Here is a 20911-nt window from a genome sequence, read left to right on the forward strand (position 1 = left end):
TGGACTGCAGGAGACTCCTTCTGAACAGTTGTACGAGTGCAAAGCACAAGTCATTTCACAAAAGTAGGAAACAGTACTAAAAACCATAAATGAAATTATGCAAAATGAAACATAATGCAAGAGAAAAAAGTAGTATCTAAAATGCAAATACCCTGCTTTTATATAATGCTAGAAGAAAACATGGGAAATAAATACAGCACAGCCTACAATTTTGCTGTACTGAGTCCTAACGTTTTAAAACTTTCTGTAAAAAGAAACGGTGATTGCAGTGCTGTTTGGATTACAGAAGATGCAAAGCTCTGTGCACATTCTGATGTATTTCTGCACTTTATATATATGGGAGATAAATTATGTGTGCAGCAACTAGTACAAACAAACGAACAAGAGCCAGAGCTCTTCTGGAGGGATTTCAGGGACAGCAGGCCAGGACTTACTTGGATACTGTTTCAAAACTTTCTGGAAAGAGAAACGTCTCTGCACATCAAAAAAGCTGGAATAAAGTGAAAGCAGAGGCATCTCTTTGCATCTGTAAGTGCCAGCCATTAACACCTTGCTTCCACACACTCTCAGAACTTGCTGAGACATTTGAAAGGTCACTTGTGAATAACCTGGGAAATTGTTAAAGCTCCAGGCCTTTTGGAAACAGAACATTTTCTAGCAACATAGAGCAGTACCTGTTGAAGTTGATCGGGTACAGGATAATATCCTCAGGTGCTCTGCCATCCCACTGGATGATATAAGCCTGCTCGAGCATGACGACAGGCTGGTACTGCTGGTATGGTGCTCCTCTGTTCACGCCTTGTAACCGCAAGGGATGGGAATGGTATGCTGCTCTGGCAATGGATAAGGTCAGATTCTCGGGGCGTCTGGCCTGAATATAAAGCTGAGGGTGAAAGGAAAATGACAAACATATCCATTAAACCAGCCAGGCGCAGCCATAACATGTGCATTTGATCATCGTTGCCTGTAAATGGTTTTTGCCAATGAAGAGCTCAGAACATTTGGAAAGTCACTGAAACATTTCCAGTTCAAATAAAAAGGTAAAACAGAAATAGCATCTGCAGCCATTCATGGGGACACCATGAAGTGAGATATGAATTGTACAGTGCCATAAAAATGTTCACTATTCAAAGTCTTAAGGGAGAAGGGTAATCAAGGAAATACCGCAAAGTAACTCTTTTTTATGAATTCATATAATCGCACTTTAAAAACAGGCTTATTCCATTGAAAATACAGAAAACTCTTAAGTTATTTCAATGGGCTTTGGATTAGGTCCAGTTATGTAATGGAATCCACATCTTTGCTCTCAAGTAGCAGACTAGGCTGAAATTTTGGGGGCTAAAACTTGATGGCCTGACTACACAACCTTATAGACTAAATACCACGTTCCACAGGCTTCAACAGAGAGCTCTTCTTTGCAGGGACCGACAGATCAACAGATGCCCTTCACCTGTAGTTCAAATCTACAGACCAATTACAAAACTACGCTCTGGTTGTATGCTTTGTCTGTCCTGCCATTACCCAAATGAAGGGCAATTCAAGTGGCAAACATGAGTTTTAAGGCTGAATGCATGATGTTCCCCTGCTTCTCCCCATGTGAAATTCCAGTGCAGAAAGAGGCTGCACAGCTAGTCATACAAATCTGTCTCAGCACGCAGGGTTGTAGCAGACAGCTTGTCACATTCCCTGAAGGGTTTCCAATGCACCGAGGACAGGTGAGGACACCTATAGTCCTGCTTCCTTCACTCTCCTACAGTGTAGAATAGCGCTCTTTGCATCAAGGACTTAAAACTTCCAACATAAAAATCCATGTTAACTCAGAAATGTCTAAGCTTCTACATGAACATCCATGCAGGAAAATTATTTTTAAGCTCAATTTCTGCCTTTGAAGTAGATCAAAATGGAGGCAGCAGTCTCTTAACAGATTTCAATACTGCAGGCAAGGATACAAGCACAGCCAAGTCTAGCAGAGAGGGCAAGACTCCAACTATCAGGATATCCACCTTTTCATGCAGGGCTATGAGACCTTGGCCCCTCACATGTCCGTATCTGCTTCTCTTCCTCTAGTCTACGCAGATTGAAAGCTCTGCAAAACCAGACTCTCTCTCACTGGCTTATACATGGGCTCATTACAGCTGGGGTTTCTAGCCAGTTCAGCTCCCAGTTCGAGTTTCATGCTCAGAAGGACTCTTGTGCTTGCACCTGCTCCTAATGTTGAGTTTGAACTCCTCCGGACCTCCAAAAGACAGGCCATTTCTGCCTACCCCTCATCTCACCCCTGAATTCAGCAGCCTCATGCTGAAGCTCAAGTTAAAAATCTGGGTCTCATATCAAAGAAATAATCAAAAAGTGGTTTGTAAATAGTTCTTGGACATTCAGTCCATTTCTCCTTTCACGCCATAGCACTTTAATGATGAGAACCTATCCTAAGTGGTATCTGCAGACCCCTGAAGATTAAAGTGGATCCCAGAATTGCATTAAACAGAAATTTTTCCTGACGGCTGACACTACTGATCAAGTAATTCACTCCAAACAATCTCTGAGCAGCAGCCCATTTGTTCATTCTTGATGGATCAAGGAAGAATAAATTCTTTTTACAGTCTGATAAAAGACCTTTTTTATCTATTAAACCAATGAGGAAAACCTATTTCCCCTTCACATTCAAACCATGATTGGAAAGTCAGTAACATGCAAGGCAATGAACCACATTTAAATCTCATTTGTCCCCAGCCGGATGGGGAAGTTCTGAGGTCAGAGCAGTTGATCTGTAAGGTACCTTCAGCCCTGAAATCCTGTCAGTGTATTAATTGTTCTCAATCAAAACAGCATTTTCTGACAAAGAACAGTTGGAGTGAACTCTGAGACTGCAAAATAATAGCCTACTTGTGTCTTTCTGGATAAAAGGCAAGAGTTTCTGTACTGTCACTGCAAACTTGGACATTATTTCCTTCTAGTATGTCTCTCCAGCAAGCACAGAGTGTCAAGGTGGTAGCTGCTGTGCATTTACTGCAAAATTAAATGCACCGATGATAAAATAAGCCAAGAAAGGAAGGAAATACATTCAATGAGCCTCAAAAGTTCCTAAATTACAGAGTACCAAGGGCAAAAGATTTCTATATACTTTAAAGTATTTGTGTAAAAAGAAAAAAAGAGAGTGAGTGCTGTGCATGGCCTAAGCTTGTCACTACAACGATTGTTAATGAGTTCAAAGTAAGTGCTGGAGAGTTTGCAGTATGCTTCACTAAGATGATGAGGAAAGCATGTCAGAGATTTGTTGGTAACATTTTCCTCCAAGTGCCTAGGGACCAAGGCACAGGCCTGACATTAAAGATAATGGTGACAGGTGTTTCGAGAATGAAAGAGTAATAGTAGAACAAGGAAAAATGCCACTTCTGTGTTGATAGAAATATTTGTAAACTGACTTTGTGTCCTACAATGACCAATAGTGGCCACTGAGTGAATGCCTTCCAGAACTGCAAGCCACCAAGGACGTGATTTTCAGTCCCACAGAAATACAGTAGTATATCTGGTGGATCCTGCAAAATCTTTGTCACTAAAGGAGGTCACAGTAGGTAAATGCTCTGATCAAGTAATCTAGATCCTACAGGAAGAGACTCTTTTGCCCAGGTGGAGCATCATTAAGTCAACAGAACTGTGATTGGGAGCAGAGACTAGCTGAGATGTTTCCTGCAGCAACTGGGCTCAGCTCTGGAATGACAGTCCTGGTGGCTTGGTCCTTCCTGAACACGCCAAACTGCACAGAAAGCAGCACCCCACATTTTCTCATTCATCCCTTTCTCTGGGCCTCCCCCCTCATTTGAGGGAACAAGGGAGAAGCGGGGAAACCAAGCCCTGTCCATGAAACCCCTGACCTCCCTTCTGCGATGCTAACTCATGTCAGTCCTACTACTTGGGTTTTGTTACCCTTTCAGGGCTGCAAAAGAGACCAACAGATTACTTTAGAAAAATCCCAGAAGAGTCATCCACCAAAAGGCTGCTTTTAATTCCCAATGAGGTGAATGAAGTAAAAAGAACCCTTTGAGCTCCATTGGCCCCAGGTAGGTGAAACATCAGCCACTGTCCCAGCATAGTGCTCTCGGGATATCACAGCGTGGCCTCTTTCTTCCTCAGCCTTTACTCTGTGACACCTTTACTCACTGGAACTGAACTTTTCTTCCTTGTATCTACCTTTGCAGGGGCAAAACACTTGCCAGTAGGAGCAAAAAGGAGATTAACAAGAGAATTTTTTTCTAGAATGAAAAATCCATCTTCCTTAGCAACACCTCCGTAATTTCTGGTTCGCTGTATCGAAATATTTAAGAGAAGAAAGTGGGTCATAAAGATACTTTAAAATATGAGAAGTGGCGACAGCTTAATGTAGTAGGAGAAGAAGCGCTAGTTAAAATGTTATAAAATGCAAGCCTTCTACTTGCCTGGATGGTTTAATGGACATAGTTGTCATTTTAGCTGCTTAACACTTCATGCTAAAAAGATGTGTCAGATTTCCCTGCGCTTACATGGCAATTTCCCAAGTAGATTGTGAAACTGAGAAGATAAGTTCTTTTACAATTCATGGGGGTCTGCTGTTCAAGTGGATAATGAGTATGAAGATAAGCAACATGCAAAATATTGGAACGGAAAATCTTGGTTTCTGAGAAAAGGTTTGCTTGCTTTCTAGTTTTTTTAACATTGCTTTTGTCCTGCTGTGCTGTCAGCTACCAAGCTGGGGCAAAATACCTTAAAAATGAGAAGCTGAAAAAATACCTTCTCGCCTTCTGGCTGACTGTTCAAAAAAGGTTGATTTGCGAGGGCAAAACATTTTCTCTATGAAATTTCCAAGTGAAGACTTTAAAATTCTTCTGGAAATAAAAGCATGTTATCTTTCTTCCTCTAAGACAAGCTAGGACATGCTAGGACGTCACTGACATCAGCAAAACTACTTTGATTTTTCACTGGTGTACATCAGAGATCAAAATTGGACCTCTTTGTCCAAATACAGACACCATTAGCTGAAAAATATCTGCAGGCTTTTCCTTTTTCCCAGTCTGTGAGGTGCTGACAATCCTAGAGCATTGCAAATGCCCTGGGATTGTACAGGTTTGCCTGTGGTTAGAAAAGCACCATTCGTTACCTACTGCATCTCTTGCTTGCTTTACATTTGGAAGCATCAGTACCAAAACCAGCTACACAGGTACTGAGTACACAATACCAGCTGAAGGCATATAACCTGGAGATGCAGGATCAGTGCAATTACAAACATTCATTGTCAGAACAGAGTTAACAGAATTGGAATAATTTCTATTTCAGCTGCCTGCAGTAAGGAGTGACTAAGTGAAATGGTGAAAAATCAACAGCATTTCTGGAAGTGTTTTATAATAGCAAGGCATCAATTTTTTGTTAATTCAAAATTGACACTAATTTAGCTATGTGGCAGTCTTTTATGACTGTCTAACACCTTTCTAAGCTTATAAAAGTTAATAGCACGTACTGCCAAAACCTCTGCTTATTTTAATAAAGACTAATACCAAAAAAGAGAAGTTTCACAGCCTCTCCTGATGAGTCTGCAAGGAAGCAGTAAATGCACAGCTTCAACTGCCCAGTGGGAGCCAAGGCACTTGTCTCACAATTTATAGAAAAATCAGGAACGCTTTAGGAATCTCATTTACATTTTAACAGGTAGTGCAGGTGTTGAGGAGTCTCTAGTTCAGTGCCACTGAAAATCTCACCCACCTACATGGAGAGAACTATGGGATGAGCCTCTCCCTACATTTTTCTTCTATTACTAGCCTTTGCAACAGCTGAAAGTCAGGTTGACTGGGCACTGAGGACCTCAGTGCCCTGATGACAGAGTCCAAGTGACTCACAGAGATTGCCAGAAGATGTGGGGCTGCCAAGTCTTGTGATTTCGCCGTGAGTGTCCCTCTATTTAATGTTCTTCCTCAAAGCCTCACTTTATTTACATTACAACATGAGAGTTTTAGCTGTCGTTAAAAAGGGGTTGGTCTTGTTTGGACAACACTAACGCTACATGCTCCAGAATCAAAAGGGGAGGACAAAAAGACCTGATAGTTTTTGCTTGTGTAAATTTCATGATTTTGAGCTGGTCCCAGAACCCTTCTTTGGTGGTGAAAGGCAACACTGGAGCCAAAGCTGAGGCATTTCTCAGTGCTCCCTACTAAAGGAAGGTCTTGGACACCATGTGGGGAAAGCAGCATGACGCTTCTTGGAGACAGTGAGGAGGAAGGGCCATGAACCAACCGTAGGAAGGTGGGAATGTCAACCTGAGCTGGCAGATTAAAACACCCTCAGGAAAGTCTGTCCCCAGGACATTGTGGAGCTAGAAATCTGCCAGAGGAATTGGTTTTACCCAAGCACTTCCTTTCCTGGGCAAGTTACATCTAGGAGAAGAAGAGCATGAAAAGTAAATGAAAGAAACCAAGCAGAAAGGAATTAACTGAACTCTAGGCACTTTGCTCAGAAAGGATTTGCCTGCAATGTTAGTTGAAAGACTTGGATCTCATTTTTCCATGCCGAGTAGCCCATCCCTAGGCTGACTGTCTTGGGCTCAGTTCAGCAGTAATGTAAGAGTCACTATTTCCTTGAACTGAAAGGACATTTTCACCTGCTCACGCTGAGGAAGAATAAAAGTTCTTGACTACCAGAGCTACATGAGAAGGAAAAAGAAAAACAGATTTTGTAATAGAGTTGCTAAGATCAAAGCAAACCATCTTTCTCCATAATTGGATTCACTCTTTTAAGCTTTTGATTTGAAGTATGACACTCAGAATTTAACACACAAACAAATCATCAGTTAGTGAAGGTGCAGAGAATCAGGGTTAAGCTGAAATACTCCAACAATTATACCCTCCAAATTAAACCAAATCCTGCTGCACGGGACCAGTTTCTTCTATCCTGCACATACATATATTTCCCTACCCAAAACCCATAAAGTGAAGCTTTTAATATGAACTTTACTCATCCTGCTGGATGCTGATTAGTTGAAAAAAGCTGGTAAGGAACAGATCCCAGAGAAGCAAATGTTTATGCTTGCCCAAACCTAGCCAAGGAAATTTTCTATGGTGGAAAAACTGCCTCACCATGTAGAGTGCCATAACTGGGAGGGTATTAATAGAAATAAAATTATAAATGCCTACTTGTTTACAATTCTGAATTTAACTGTTAGGTTGCCAGAGCAAAGACGATCATTTCTCTGGAGACAGAGAGCAAAACTAAGTGCCAAGGACAAAATCCTAATTCAATGGGAGTGTTTCATAGGAGCCCAATCCTGTTTCTGCCTAGTCAATAGCAAACCAGGAGTCATAAGCCCAGTGTGTAGACACTTAAATAGCAACTCCTGCTCTCTGCTGTGCAACTAAAGCAAATGCATATATATTTTTTTAGCTTAAGGAGACATGAATAATCTGGATTTGACTGTGCACATGTTATGTAGGCATAGAGGTCTCAAAGATAATTGCATTCCCCGAAGTTTAAGGCAGAAAGTTCCTTGGAGAAAGGGGACCAGAGTGCTGTGTCTGACTACCCGAAGTGCAAGCCCACACATTACTACACATCAGAGAAGCCACAGAGAATGTACCTTCAGAAATCTCCCAGTGTGGAAAATCCACGAGTCCAGGTTTGAAACTCATTCTGAGGTGCAACTGTAGGAAATCAGGCTCTGCTAATCCCCACGCTCACAAAACTGCGTGTTGAAAAGGGAAACCTGAGAGCCTGCTCCACTTGAGGCAATTTTAACACTGCCCAGTGTAGAGTTCAGGTAGAGTTTCATCCTGTGCAGCACCAGCTGATGTCTGGGCAATGTCTACTGACTCCCAATGTGGCGAGAGTTTGTAGCATGCTCCCAAGCACACAGAAGACTTTTAATAAATAAACAAATAAATAACACCTGCTGTATCTCATGAACTCTGATCTTATTTTAAGATCACTTTATAATCCATTCTTGCCTTTCATATCCAGCAGTGCACCCCACTGCAGTCTTTATTTGACAGTGCAGGGCTCTTCTCAGGGGTCAGAAGAACATAATGGTCCTTCCAAAAGCCACCACACATAGTCTTAATCTTTGGCTTGTTCAACACAAGGAGAGAGGAGATCTGGCAAGATGTCCAAGTAACTGGAGTTTTAAAACAGGCCTAGATACCTCTTTGGTGAATACATTAATACCCTTCAGAAGTGGAGGAGCAAGGAGAGCCATCTGTGATCTCTTACAGGTGACTGTGAAAGCTGTGGTAAGTCATATTTACAGTATGTTCTATCCCCACACAAAGGTCTTGTTGAAATTTGAGCAACATACAATGAACCACAATCTGATTTTGAGGTCACATTTTCCCTCCGTTTACCATTCTCCTCTTTCTTTCTTCCCCTGCTGAAAGGTTACCTGGGATTTGCAGCCCTTTCTTACCAAGGTGTTGGCATCTCAGTTCAAGTCTCTAACTCAAGTGTGCTGAAGAAAACTGCTGTGAAGGTTTAAGACCAACCTGACCTAAGACTGACCATCTCTCAGCTGTGATTCCTGGATCTGAAGTAAGTGTGAGTTTGTGTCTCAACCACCCATTTCACCATCCTGAACACAGTGGGGTGTATCAGAGAAGTAACATCTTCCATTACTGAAACTTGATTCACCAGACTTATCCACTGGAGCCCCATGATAGGGTGGACAAATGCCTGGAAGCAAGAACTAAAGAACACCAAAATTTCCCCCAACTCAGTTTCAATTTGTAGCTTCTTGTGGGCAACAGGAAGAGACAGGGCTCCTTACAGCCATGGGTTGCAAGCAGTGACACAACAGGAGCTTTACTGAGTCCTTGGAATTAGGCAGATAACACTGAGAGGAGTAGAATTATACCCAATGTTTTATTCACCTTTTATCTTATGGACTGTTGAGTAGGCTTCACCCCATCACCCCTCAGCAGACTACCAGAGGACACCCACCCAACGTGCCCGGGGATGTTGCCTGCAGCAGCCCCCTGTTACCTGTGCAAACTTCCCGGTACACATCACCCCGTTCCAGCGTGGGACAGTGAGACACCCGGGGTGACGCAGCAAGTAGTTGTCCGCTCTGCCTATGAAAGTGTCCGGATACCCTGTCACCGAGCCGTCCAGATCATGGAAGACAGACATTTTGTCACCGTCATTATCATTGTTTCCAAACCACTGGCCCGATCTGCCAAAAAACACTTTCAGTCCAACCTAGCAGGAGAAAATAAGAGGAAAAATTACTGGTTAGCTCTAAGTAAGGACTTGGGTTTGCAGTGTTTTAACAGCCGAAACAGTGATACAGCTAGAACTAGAAAACTCCATTGTCTTCTGAGTAAAGTTTTGTTTTGCCTCATCTATTTAGAAAAATTTCCATCCGTATTGGTTTTCCCTCTCATTTCTTAATCCCAGGAGATATTTTCACAAAAACTAGATTTTTTGTTCTTTGAAATGCACCCACACAACCATGTATTCCTTGAAATCACACAGTAATAAATTGTGTGGTGGCAAAGGAAAGAGGATGATTCAAAGGGTAGGGAAGTACTAGAAGTGTATGAAATTTACTGAGGAATATCACAGCTGATCAAAGAAATAAAAATTACTAGATATTTGGTGAACTCTCTCACATATTTTCAATGGCTGTTCTAAGTGGTTCTGTGAGTGCCATTTTTTTCTAATTGTTCCTCCTAAAACCTTTATAAAACTCATACAAGTGGCAGCAATTCTCAGAATTGGCTCTTGTGCACATTCTAATATATCCCCTGGAGAATTTTTTTTTAGGAAAGATAAATAACAGGAAGCAGCATTATCCTCACTATCCATAGCTCTCTTTTCAAGATTTTTCAGTAGCTGAGTAAATGATTCTGTCCTGATATGAAAATCCAGCAAAACAAGGAAACTGCAGATGTTCAGGAAAAAAAACATGGAATATTTTAATGTCTGCAGAGAAAATTATTACAGTGTGTGACGATTAAGTTCTGAAGTAATCAAGAAAATACTTACTCCAGGTCAAGCACTCTAAATGAATCTGCAGCAATGTGTATAAAAGCAGACGGCATAAATAGCAACTAGATCACACTGGCCCAAAGGACTGTAATTTGTTCCATTTAGCCCAACTAATTTTAATTGGACTGTGCACATGTGTAAGAATTAGGGTCAGCAGGATTAGGCTGCAAGTTTACTAAGGGCTTTAAAGGCTTTATTTTAACAATAATAAACAGAACAGCTTAGGAGAATAGGAGGGTCATTGTGATTCTGAATTAGATGGAAAGTCCCATTGGCTTAAAAAGAATGACCACTGCAGCAAGAACTCCTTGCAGAATGAAAGTCTTTATTCCTTTAAATTTAAATTAGAGCCTAGAACCATTTTTCTGTCACCGTCTTGTCTGAGTCTCATAAACAAACACCTGAAGCAGACTCATTTAAAGGAGGCTCAAACACATGGAAATTTAACGTGTATTTTTGAGGGTTTTAAAACCTTTTCTTACTGCACCGCAGAAATTTTTTGCCCAAAGGGCTACTTGGAAAAGTAGGAGGATCCCAAAAGTTGGTTTTTTTCTTTCATTTTGATTTATAAAAGAGGAGATATAAAAAAAATGTAAACACTGTGCTGCAGCTCAAAGCTCCATTATAAATACTTTGTGACAGTGCACTTCTGGAGTTGAATATGAAAACGGGCACTTCACTGGGGAGGAGAACAAAGTCAGCTGTACTTCAAAACAAACTAAGGCACAGCCAGTACAGCTTACATTTGATTAACTCTCTCAGTGTTTCCATCTAGCAGCAGACAGTTTTGGTGCTAATGCTAATCTGATCTCTAACATACTCCTCTAAAAAGTCTGAAAGTCAGAAATGAAATGGAAATGTTAATGAGCAGTGTCACGTCTTTTATAAGTCTCAAGGTTACCTTACTTTTGTACACTACGGGATAGGGGTGCACTGAGTTTGCAGTTACAACTATGGCAACATATATTTTTTTCTAAGTGAACACAGATGAACAAAGACTCAGCTCATCAGGTATGTCCATGCGGGGCTAGGAATGAGCTGGAAGAAGGTGCAGAGACAGGTCGTGTCTAGCTACCACACTACTATTCAGACACCTAATTTTCATTAGGTGTGGACTACCTGGGAGTGATATGGTACAAAGGGTACTTGAATTACCTGTCTGAAGCCTGACAGGGAGACCTGACAGATGATGGTTATGCGAGTACGTAATCTCTTAGGAATATGCTAACTCAACTTGTCCAAAGACAGCACACCTAACACAGCTGCAGACAAGTCCTGAAGACTGCAGTGGAAAACGCTTTCTATATTAAAAATTAATAACGTACTGGAAACCATCATAATAACTTGCAACTTTTTCTAAAACTCAAGTATTGGCACAAGCTGCCAAAAAAGCGCCATATCACTGTATCACTGTTAGCATTTTAAGGAAACCACTTTCAACCAGTGTGTATCTTTCTCTATTTTACCACCCAAGGACTCTGCCCTCCTTAGCATGGCTTTTACTCTGCTGGAGTGATGCAAGCCCTCACCCTGCAAGTTCCCTTTGGTCAGGAGTCTCTTTAGGGTTTGGGGGTTTTTTTGCTGTCCTCTTTTTCATGGGATAACAGACTGGCACTTTAACTCAGTGTCTGCTTTTCTTTTTCCCATCATGAACTGTCTGCAAATATCTGCTTTGATGCAGAAACCCAGCGCTAAGACAACACAGGCTAAACATAGTAAAGGCAACATTAGGAAGCGCCGATCTCTCAGCTAGGCAGGACTGCAATCCCATGGGAGTCGCTAGACCGCAGCCAGGAGCCAGTTCTGGCCCCTCTGAGCTCTTCTAAGAACCACAAACCCACCCAACACAGACCACTGGGATTTCGTTGGCACGAGTCATTTCAGAGATGCCGTACTGTTGGCACAGCCAGGAGTAGAACAGGCTTGAATCCACCCTAAGTTCCTGGCTGCAGGGGAAAAAATAACCGGAGGGACTATTAGCAATGGCTATGAATGGGGACAGTTTTTGAGTCTTCTGCACCTGCCAGAGGTGGCCTTGTTCACGGGAGCCCAAAAGGTCACGTACAACCTCTTGTTCCTCACCTTACTCCACAGGAGTAGTGCAGCAAAAGGACAGAGGGATGAATGGGTTACTATTTTATGACTAAAAAGAGATACGATGGGTCTTCTTAAGAAATGATGCACAAGTGTCCTGTTTGGGCATGGCTCAGTTCTGGGCTGGGGCCATCTCCTTTGAGCTCTCCAAGTCCTACTGACTGGCAGTAACCAGATCTACAGGAGATCATAACCATCAGTCATGCCCTCAGCTGGGCTAAGACCAACTACTACTTTCACTGCTTTGAAATAACTTTTTAAAAGCACTGTTTTTAAAACAAACAAACAAGCAAGCCTAGCAATAATGTTGCCATTGATAAATGCACAGGTATCTTAATATGTGAGATTTAGGTTTGTCAATGGAAAGACAACAAGAATACTTTTTGTGGAGCGTAATGTTTAGGTCTTCTGTTCTACTTGACTGTTATTTTTATGCTGGAATTAAACAAGACCTGACTGGCTTTATTATATTGTTTTCTAACCGATCTGCTGATTAGTCTGATTAATTATATAATTATTCCTTCAGCATGACTAATAGTTTTGTCATCACTATACAACTTGCAGTAATATTTAATTTATTCTTGAAAAACAACTGTAAAATGATTGTCCTTTAGGGAATTATTACTTAGCTACCCTTTAAAAAGTCATAAAACGAAGCCTGGAGACGGAAAATTAATTAAAACACTCTACAGGCTCTATCTTAACTAGCCAAAAACATATTGTCCCATATAGCAATTAGCAACAAAACAATAAACTAACCATGGTCCTTCAAGTCTGAAATAAGATTTAGTGCATCTGGGTTCAATCCAGATAAAACAGAATCAAAGTGAAAAGTGCTGGGATGCAGGTGGTTACAAACATAAATGGTTTTTAAGTTGGCAAAATACCAACTTCAGAAATGGATATTTCTTGGAAATGTACATACAATAAATAATTATTGGGATAATGTCATTAGTTTTTTTTGTAATAGGCTGACACTGTACTATTTTAATTTGCTTTGCAGAATTATTTAGTAAGTCTTCTGACCATTTTTACCTTGAAAACCTCAGATCTTAAAGGTGTTGCAGTACTAAACTGCCTCCCAGACAAAAAATGCTGGGATATTTAAGAGGCTCATTGGCTTCAAATGATGCAGCTGTATTAAAGAGCTGCATTTTCAGCCATTCAAGATGTAATCATCCCCTTTGCTAATGTGCACAGATATCATCTGTCTGAAACCATTCTGTTGGACAGAGTCCTACAGCCATTACTAGAGGAAAATTTCCATTCTCTTCCATTCCACCAATCAAACTTTTTCATCACACATTTTCCTCTAAGCTTCCCTCCCCAGTTCCAGGTTGATTTTCTCATTCATGTTCCCCATGGCCATCTTACAACCATTTCCCCAAGGGAGGACATAAAGAAGATACAACAAATTAGCCCTTATTCTTGTTCCAAAGCTCTCTAAAGCATCTACGGTAACTAAGATCTCTTTACTGAAATACACAGGAACTGTGTTTTCTTTAAAGGAGCAGTCCAGTGACTGCAATCAACATCATCCTTTCATGAAATACCCTCCTGTTGTTGGTCTAAAGTGTACCAGAGAGGGGACAGACAAACTAGCTGCTTGCCAGGAGGAGTGATATTGGTCAATCCCAAAGCAATGGAAATTTTCCTCATAAAGTCAAACCTCAAGCCAAAGTTACTACAGTTCATGGACATCTTAACAAGCATGGACCTTGTCTGAAAAAAGCTAGGGAGAGGTTATGATCCCTGGGAGCAAGCCAGGTGGCATCTATCATTTCCCAAGCCAAGCGTGCAGGGACACGATCCCTGCAGGAATCCAGGGCAAGGACTGGAATTGCTCAGCATCCTAGGGCTCCTGCCAAGGCAGAGATACAGAGCCCCATTCTGCTGTCACAGCTCAAGGGAAGTCCCTGTTGTGCTAAACAGGAATTTCACTGCTGACCCCAGAAACTGGGTCATGGCTTTGCTATTTCTGTATAAGAATTGTATTGCAGCTTACTGTGTCCTGACATCTCATTTGTGTCCCTCTCAGCCTCTGAGGCCAGGTCCTCAGCAGGTCCTCAGCATATATAAGCTGGTAATGCTGCACCAGCTAAGAGTGGTGTTCTTCCTCTAATGCAGATGTTGTTATGTATGTCTGCCCAGGCATAAGATACCATCACATTTTACTGGCTTATAAATAACCTTCATTAAAATTTTTAAAAAAAGAAGTGTTGCAAAATGATTGATGGTATGTACCAATGTAACACGTACCACTGCTTGGAAATTTCTGCTCTATGATATATCCCTCACCACTTCTAAAAACTTCAAAAACTTGCACATCTAACAGCACACTTTTCTGCTTTTCTTACTTACACTTTTCTCCATCAGGATCTGTGACACATTATTCTGGGGGCTTATCTGCCACGAGTTTTTCATGAAGAACCCGATGGCACTTGAGTATCTGTCAACAGTTGGGGTGAACTTCTTGAAAGTGCATTTTGCCATCCTGACAGGCCCATCATAAATCTGGAATCCACGAATAGGGAACGTCCTGTGAGATTTAAAAACAAATACGGTCCTGTGTTAAAAGCTTGGGCAAACTCTGGGTCTTCTCCTGAAGGCACAGGAAGATATTAAGAAGTAGCTAAACCACCTTTCCTTTCCCAAAACTGGTATCTGGATACTCATCACACAGTTAATGAAAGGTGAAACTCTGCTGAACATCCTCTACAGGATAAGGCTCAAGAGCCAAAAAAAAATTACTCATAAGCTTGCCTAAGGCTTGTAAGCTGGGGTAAAGCAGTTCAAAACCCTTGTCCGCCTCCTTGAACCCAGGAGTTCACCACCACGAGAAAGACCCAAAGGCCTGTGTGGCAGCATTGCCGCCCGGTTCCCTGTTCCAGGGCAGACGGGTTTTTCAGGAAAACATCAGCATGATTGAAAAAACAGTATCAGTCAGACTCCCCGGAGGCAAGTGTCTCCTTGGAAGCAAGTAGCAAGTGGTGCAGCACAGTTTCTCCTCTCTGTACAAGCCATTTCACATGAGATCCCTAGGACCTAGTCCACAGCATTTCACAGAGAAAAGCGATTTCTGCAGTATTGGTCTGTGGACATGTTGTCAAGACATCAGTGTTGAAGGAGACACCACTGGAGTCACAGGTAAGGACCTGCCCCTTCCACGGTTTGTTTTGAGAAGGTACCGAGTTTTGCTTGGCCCCAGCTGTGTTTGATTAAAGGGTGGCCTGCATCAGCTTCACAGACAGTAATGAAGCTGGCTAGTAGTGGCATGGAAGGGTAGGCCAATGCCTACCAAGTCCAGAAAGAGTTGTTCAGACATGAAAGCCACAAAGTGGACAGCACATGGGCACACAGGGTCTCTCCGGCCTGGGGGTCACTGAGGCCCAGATTTCGCCCCAGCCCTGTTGGTTTTTCTTACTGGTTGGCTCCAGAGATCCAGAAACACTTTTCCAATTGGAAATGCCAGGCACAAAAAGTGTTTCCTGACCAAATAATTCTTCTTCAATTTCCAGAGCTGTTTTCTCAGTAGTTGGGTCTGGTACAACCCCTACATCCCATTTTGCACTATGGCATAATGAAAGGACAGATATCAGATGTTTTGGCATACTCCTTTCCAAAAGTACATTGCTTAACAATATCACAGATGATTAGAGCTTGTTTGAACTGCAAAGGAGTTTTTTTGCAATTGCGGTTAAAATAACAACACCGATAATAACTAAGGATCGCTCTGATTATTCTTGCTGTCCTATACAGAAACCATTCCTGTGTCACTTATGGCTGAGACATGTATAGTCAGGGCTGTGTGTGTGGCATGTCTGCTGAGTACTGCTGATTACTTAATTTTATATTCCTCATAGAGGGTTTAATAATTGGTGAGCATCACCAAAAACATATATTAGGGTAGAATTTAGGCTTGGGGAAGCACGTTTTGCTATGGGGATATGGGTAGGCACTGCCATTGCTAGACAGGAGGCTGTGCTGCTATCAAAATAGAAAATAACATACAGCTATTGAAAGAGAAATAAGATGCAATAATGAAAAATGGTTTATCTTTTGTCAAACCAACCATGTTTGCCCAGCTACGCTGGCAGGAGGGACGGTGGCATGGTGCATGGGAGCTGCGCCATCAGCTCACCACTGTGCTACTGAAGCACTATGCAAAAGCCACTTGGTATCTTTCAGATTCTCTAATGCATTCTCTAGTGACTAATAAATTAAGCAGAAAATTAAATCAAACACATTCAGTCCAGAATGCTCTCAAGCTGTTGGCCTGAAGAGTGTGTTTATTTGGATGCTTATTATTTCTGGCCTGTACAATAATTTAAACACCCAGTATAAATTACTCGTTGGTAGTCACATTCATTCCTGAGGCTTTTCTTCTAGCTTACGCTAACGCCAAGAAATGGCAGAATAACTCACTTGTTTCTGGGCAGCGTTCTGTATTCTCCATTTGCCCCTTTTCCCCAGTAGCTGTTTTGGCCTCCCTGAGAGCCGAAGTTGCTGCTTTCTCCAACAAAAATGGAGCATGTAACCTCCAGGCTGGAGCCTTCGTCTGTCGGGAAAGTCCCATCACTATAAGCAAAGAAACACCAGGTAACTATGCAACACAGCACAACTGATTAATTAACACTATTGATTATACTACAGACACAGGAGAATTTCTTTCTTCATTTGGAAAAAAGTACATGCACCGGTAAAACAGCCTGCTTTAAAATCTCTTTAGAAACCGGCAAGCTAGTGCCTAGGTAGCTTAGTGCTCGGGCATCAGTGATACAGGTTACTTAGTCTGGGTAAAACCAGCTCTACCTTATATATATATAGAGAGAGAGTTGCTTTACAAATTTTTAGCTACATCCCTGAAGCAAGAGCCAAATATCACTGATTCTCATTGCCTGCAGTGGGCTTTAGATATGGCTTATTCTTGCAGGTCTTTTACAAGAGGGGTCAAGACGAAAGCAGCAGGAGCATGGTAGACAACAGCAGAGGAGGCAGGAGACCTGCTGTGCCTCCCTGTCGGACCATCCCAGCCGCTCTGCCCTAGCAACACATGAGCTATGGGCAATGCTGCTCCACCAGGCTAGAGCAGAAGAGAAGTCTCCCCAAATGCAGAGCCAGATGTTTAATCTACTGGTTCAGGACCTACTGCCCAAAAGGAAATATTTGGCAATTAGGATGTATTCCCCAGATATGCTGAGGCAAAGAGAATGAAAGGCTAAATTGCCCCTTGTGTTAACGGCTGCGCAGGGAAGACCTGATGTGGTCTGGGAGGGAAATGTGAGGTTTTCTTGTGTCTTACAGTAATTACTGGGGGAGTGCCTCATCTTCCATTCTTGAGCCTGTTACATCAGGGGAAAAAATGGGAAGAAGGTCCCTTTTAAGAAATTACCTTGCCAGAGTGAGTCCAATTCCATTGTCTGAAAACCTGGGACAGAAGAAACACAACGGTGTAAATGATGAGGAATGTCTGCAGTGAATTTGACCTACAGATCTATTTATGTCTGCCGTGAGGGGAATGATACAACACGTAATTACAGTAACCTACCCTGAGTTGCGGAAAATAATGTCACCACCCCTGGCCCAGGCCCCATGGTCATTATTTTTAAAAGCAATAAGACCATCAATCACGGCAGGAACTCGTGGCTTTTCAGGATCAGCATCTTCATGTGGACGAAACCTGAAGCAAGAAGCTTAGTTAATGCGGCACGGGAGACATAGGAACTGAACTCAGACAGAGGAGGTCGTGCCTGGAAGACCTCGTTTGGCTTCCAAATATCTGCATGATGGGCCTAAAGAGGTGATATGCCCTGGATCAGAGTCAGGCTATTAGCTTGATTTCATTTCTGTGCTTTGGTACAAAGCAGAAAACAAGAAACATTCATAAGGGCGAAATTCTGGCCCCGGTGAAATCAACAGGAGATTCCTCCCTAGATTTCAATGGGCCCACAGCTACTCCTTAATTTGATTCAGTGTGATTTAGAGGCATAGAAAACATTTTTCCCAAGTCACTTGGGTCCTTTTGTAGTTGTCGTTACAAGGCCCATTGAGAATCCCTGGGCTGATGCTAGAAAATCAATTAGGCACTTTTAAGAATCTCATTCAGCAAAGATAAGAGAGTAATTGGAGCTGCTTTCCTTGCATGTACAGACCAGACCTCCATGCACTTCTGCCTCTTCTGAAAGAGAAGCTGTCCTATGAAAAAAGGATTCGCCCTGGGAACCGGCGCTTCTCAGTTACTTGCAGGCTATTTCTTGCCACACTGGCAGTTAATGGTAGATTTGTGCCGTGTTTGGAAAAAAATCACCTTTGCATTTTCTGAGTCTACCCTCACCTCCTACTTCTTCCAGCTGATGTACTTAAGGGATGTGCCGCCTCCTCAGTGCCCAAGGGGATGACCCTGGCGGGGAAGTCTCACAAAGGGACACAAAGTCACCCTTTCCCTTCAGCCATATGGGAGCATCATATGTGCCATTGACAGGGTATTACAGAGGAGGAAAAAAGCCAAAGCTTGACCAGGAGCAGTGGCCGATTTCTGCCACAGCCTCCTCCCATAGACCCACAGGGCTGCAGTGAGTGAGAAAATGGCCTTAATTTACCTGCTTCCACGCTGCAAAAGGAACCTCAGAGATTTTAAAGCAGTTGACAAAAAGCTTTGAGGCTACTTTACTTTCCTCGTTAATCTTAGACCAGTCTCAGCAGTCTCTTATGTCATCTTTCAGATATAAGTTCTTCTAAGTAATTAATAAGAAACGTTGGAGTTTACAAAGCCCGCTAATGGACTAATGGGATCTGGATCCCCTTTTACGTGCTTCACTGCTTAGTCCTCGTAACCCCAAGCACACATGTATCATTTTTGGTCAGCAATAACACAAACAATTCAGTGCATAGCAATGAAGTATTTGCCTCTGCACATCAGAGGTAGCTTGTGTGTTTTTTTCACATGCTCCAGCCATAATGAGGCATTAATGATCCGCTAAATACAATGCAGAAGCCAAGAAGCAACACAACTGTCCAAAATACTTAGCCATACAACATGTGCTTACCTGGCATTATCGACAGTGAGATACTCTCTGGGATCTTCAGCGCTGGCTCTCGTTGTCTTTACTCCTTTTCCAATAAACAAACCAGCCTGAAAATGCACGCGACTCCAATTATTTTAACAGACCACCCAACACAGACCAGAGATCCCAGATTTTTATCAATGAACGTGGGCAGCCAGTGCGTGCAGGCTCAGCGAGTGCCTGCAGCCTGGGCTTTCTCTTCCCTTTCGGTGTCACTTGGCACCGCTCAGCATGACCTTAGCACAGGATGTAGCGCGCTGAAGTCAGGACAGAGCCTGCCCTGCCATATGTTATGCATCAGCATCTTGGGCTGCCTTCTGACCCAAAGCAAGGCACTGAACTCCCACTCTCTCTCCCTCGCAGAAAGCAATAAGGGACTCTGCCAAGCTCTTGATAACTTTTTGGAAAAAGACTGTTGCTAAGAACTAAGGCTTTAAATAAAGAGTGACGAGTCCCCCGACAGTCAAAAGAGAACATGAGCTGCTGTAGCCAAATTAAAGGCTTTGGGTGAAAGCAGCAGCTGTCATGGACCAAGATGTAAAATATACAAGGCACAGAGAATAGCACTGATTTCAATCTAGAATCCTGAGAAATAAGTTAAAAATGTTTTTTTATAGCTTACAGGTTACGTTTTCATGTCAATAGTATATTTGGGGGGAAGTGTTTTTCTTGGAATTACCCTTTAATTTTTGGTGTCGTTTTTCAAAGGTGATGAGCAGACCACGGCAGAAACGACTTTTGCTCATCCCCCTATGTCCTTGCACCACTGTGGCCAACAGCAGTGCTCAGTGTCCTGCCTGTCTTTCCTTAAATCTCACTTAGTAGTAGCTGTACCTATGGCCTGCGCACATCGTGTCTAACACAGGCACCCAACTGAAGTGCCTGAAATGGGAGCCCCCTTCTGCTCAGCTCCCTCTTTAATCATTAGAAAGAGCACCACCCCCAAAAGTTGATTGTGTCTTGATACAGTGTTAAAAGTCCTTTATCAAAATGTAAGACACCCGTGATCATCTGATTTCAGAGCACCACACATGGTCAGCCCTATGCCATGGTATTATATTGATAGAAACATATAGAAATCATCCACGTGCCTTGAAATTGGAGTGGACTCTGTTGTTGTAAAATACTCCCAAGGGGGTATGTTCAGCCTGTCCCTCCGGATATTGCCCCTCGGACTGTCCAGTGGGAACCCGGTGGAAGAGGTACCATATCCCAACGTCCTAAAAGACAAAGGGAGGTCCAAGAAATGGGACAGTACAATTAATGATACAGGTTATCCTGGGGACTTAGGTTTCCCACTATCCTGGCCAGATTTCTAACCTGAGCCTGCCAAAAGTTTGAGTCCCAGGGGACCCACACCACACCTCGCTACTTATCCTTTGGCATGCACGGTGGGTCCCCGGGGCACATACACATGGGTTTCAAAAATGCATATATTGTGAGTGAAATTCAGGTGGTTTATTAGAAAACATAACCTCCTCTATACAGGCACATTAAACAGAAACATGATTTGGGTAAACGTTGGAGATAATAACAAGTAGAGAGTATATATACAAATATAAAGTTTTATTGGGCATTTAACTATTAACTACTAATAAAAATCAACATTTACTAAGAGACATCACACACCATTTCCAGCTACAGTTGTGGGAGAAATCAGTGCAAGAACTGTAGGCAAATACTTGTTCTTAACAGAGACAAAGGTTGCAGAAATACATATCCAAATTTTACGACGGCTTACTAAAAATTCATTGCCC

At 42.4% G+C, this 20911-nt stretch overlaps 2 protein-coding genes across 4 annotated transcripts in view; both read right to left on the reverse strand.

Moving 5' to 3' along the window:
• CEMIP (cell migration inducing hyaluronidase 1) overlaps window positions 1-20911 on the reverse strand; it is a 116553-nt gene that overhangs the window by 85534 nt on the left and 10108 nt on the right. The gene's annotated exons all lie outside the window — the stretch shown is intronic.
• LOC126043295 (cell surface hyaluronidase-like) overlaps window positions 1-20911 on the reverse strand; it is a 58141-nt gene that overhangs the window by 20116 nt on the left and 17114 nt on the right. Inside the window, exons 11-18 of the mRNA XM_049811435.1 lie at window positions 20246-20374; window positions 19137-19222; window positions 17639-17770; window positions 17483-17518; window positions 16516-16668; window positions 14452-14629; window positions 8989-9204; window positions 675-883 (exon numbers count right to left, since the gene is read on the reverse strand). Of these exons, the coding sequence (XP_049667392.1) occupies window positions 675-883; window positions 8989-9204; window positions 14452-14629; window positions 16516-16668; window positions 17483-17518; window positions 17639-17770; window positions 19137-19222; window positions 20246-20374 (1139 nt within the window). The remainder of the gene's footprint in view (window positions 1-674; window positions 884-8988; window positions 9205-14451; window positions 14630-16515; window positions 16669-17482; window positions 17519-17638; window positions 17771-19136; window positions 19223-20245; window positions 20375-20911) is intronic.

Source organism: Accipiter gentilis, chromosome 10 (genome assembly GCF_929443795.1).
Source record: "Accipiter gentilis chromosome 10, bAccGen1.1, whole genome shotgun sequence".
In the NCBI taxonomy this organism is placed as follows: domain Eukaryota; kingdom Metazoa; phylum Chordata; class Aves; order Accipitriformes; family Accipitridae; genus Astur; species Astur gentilis.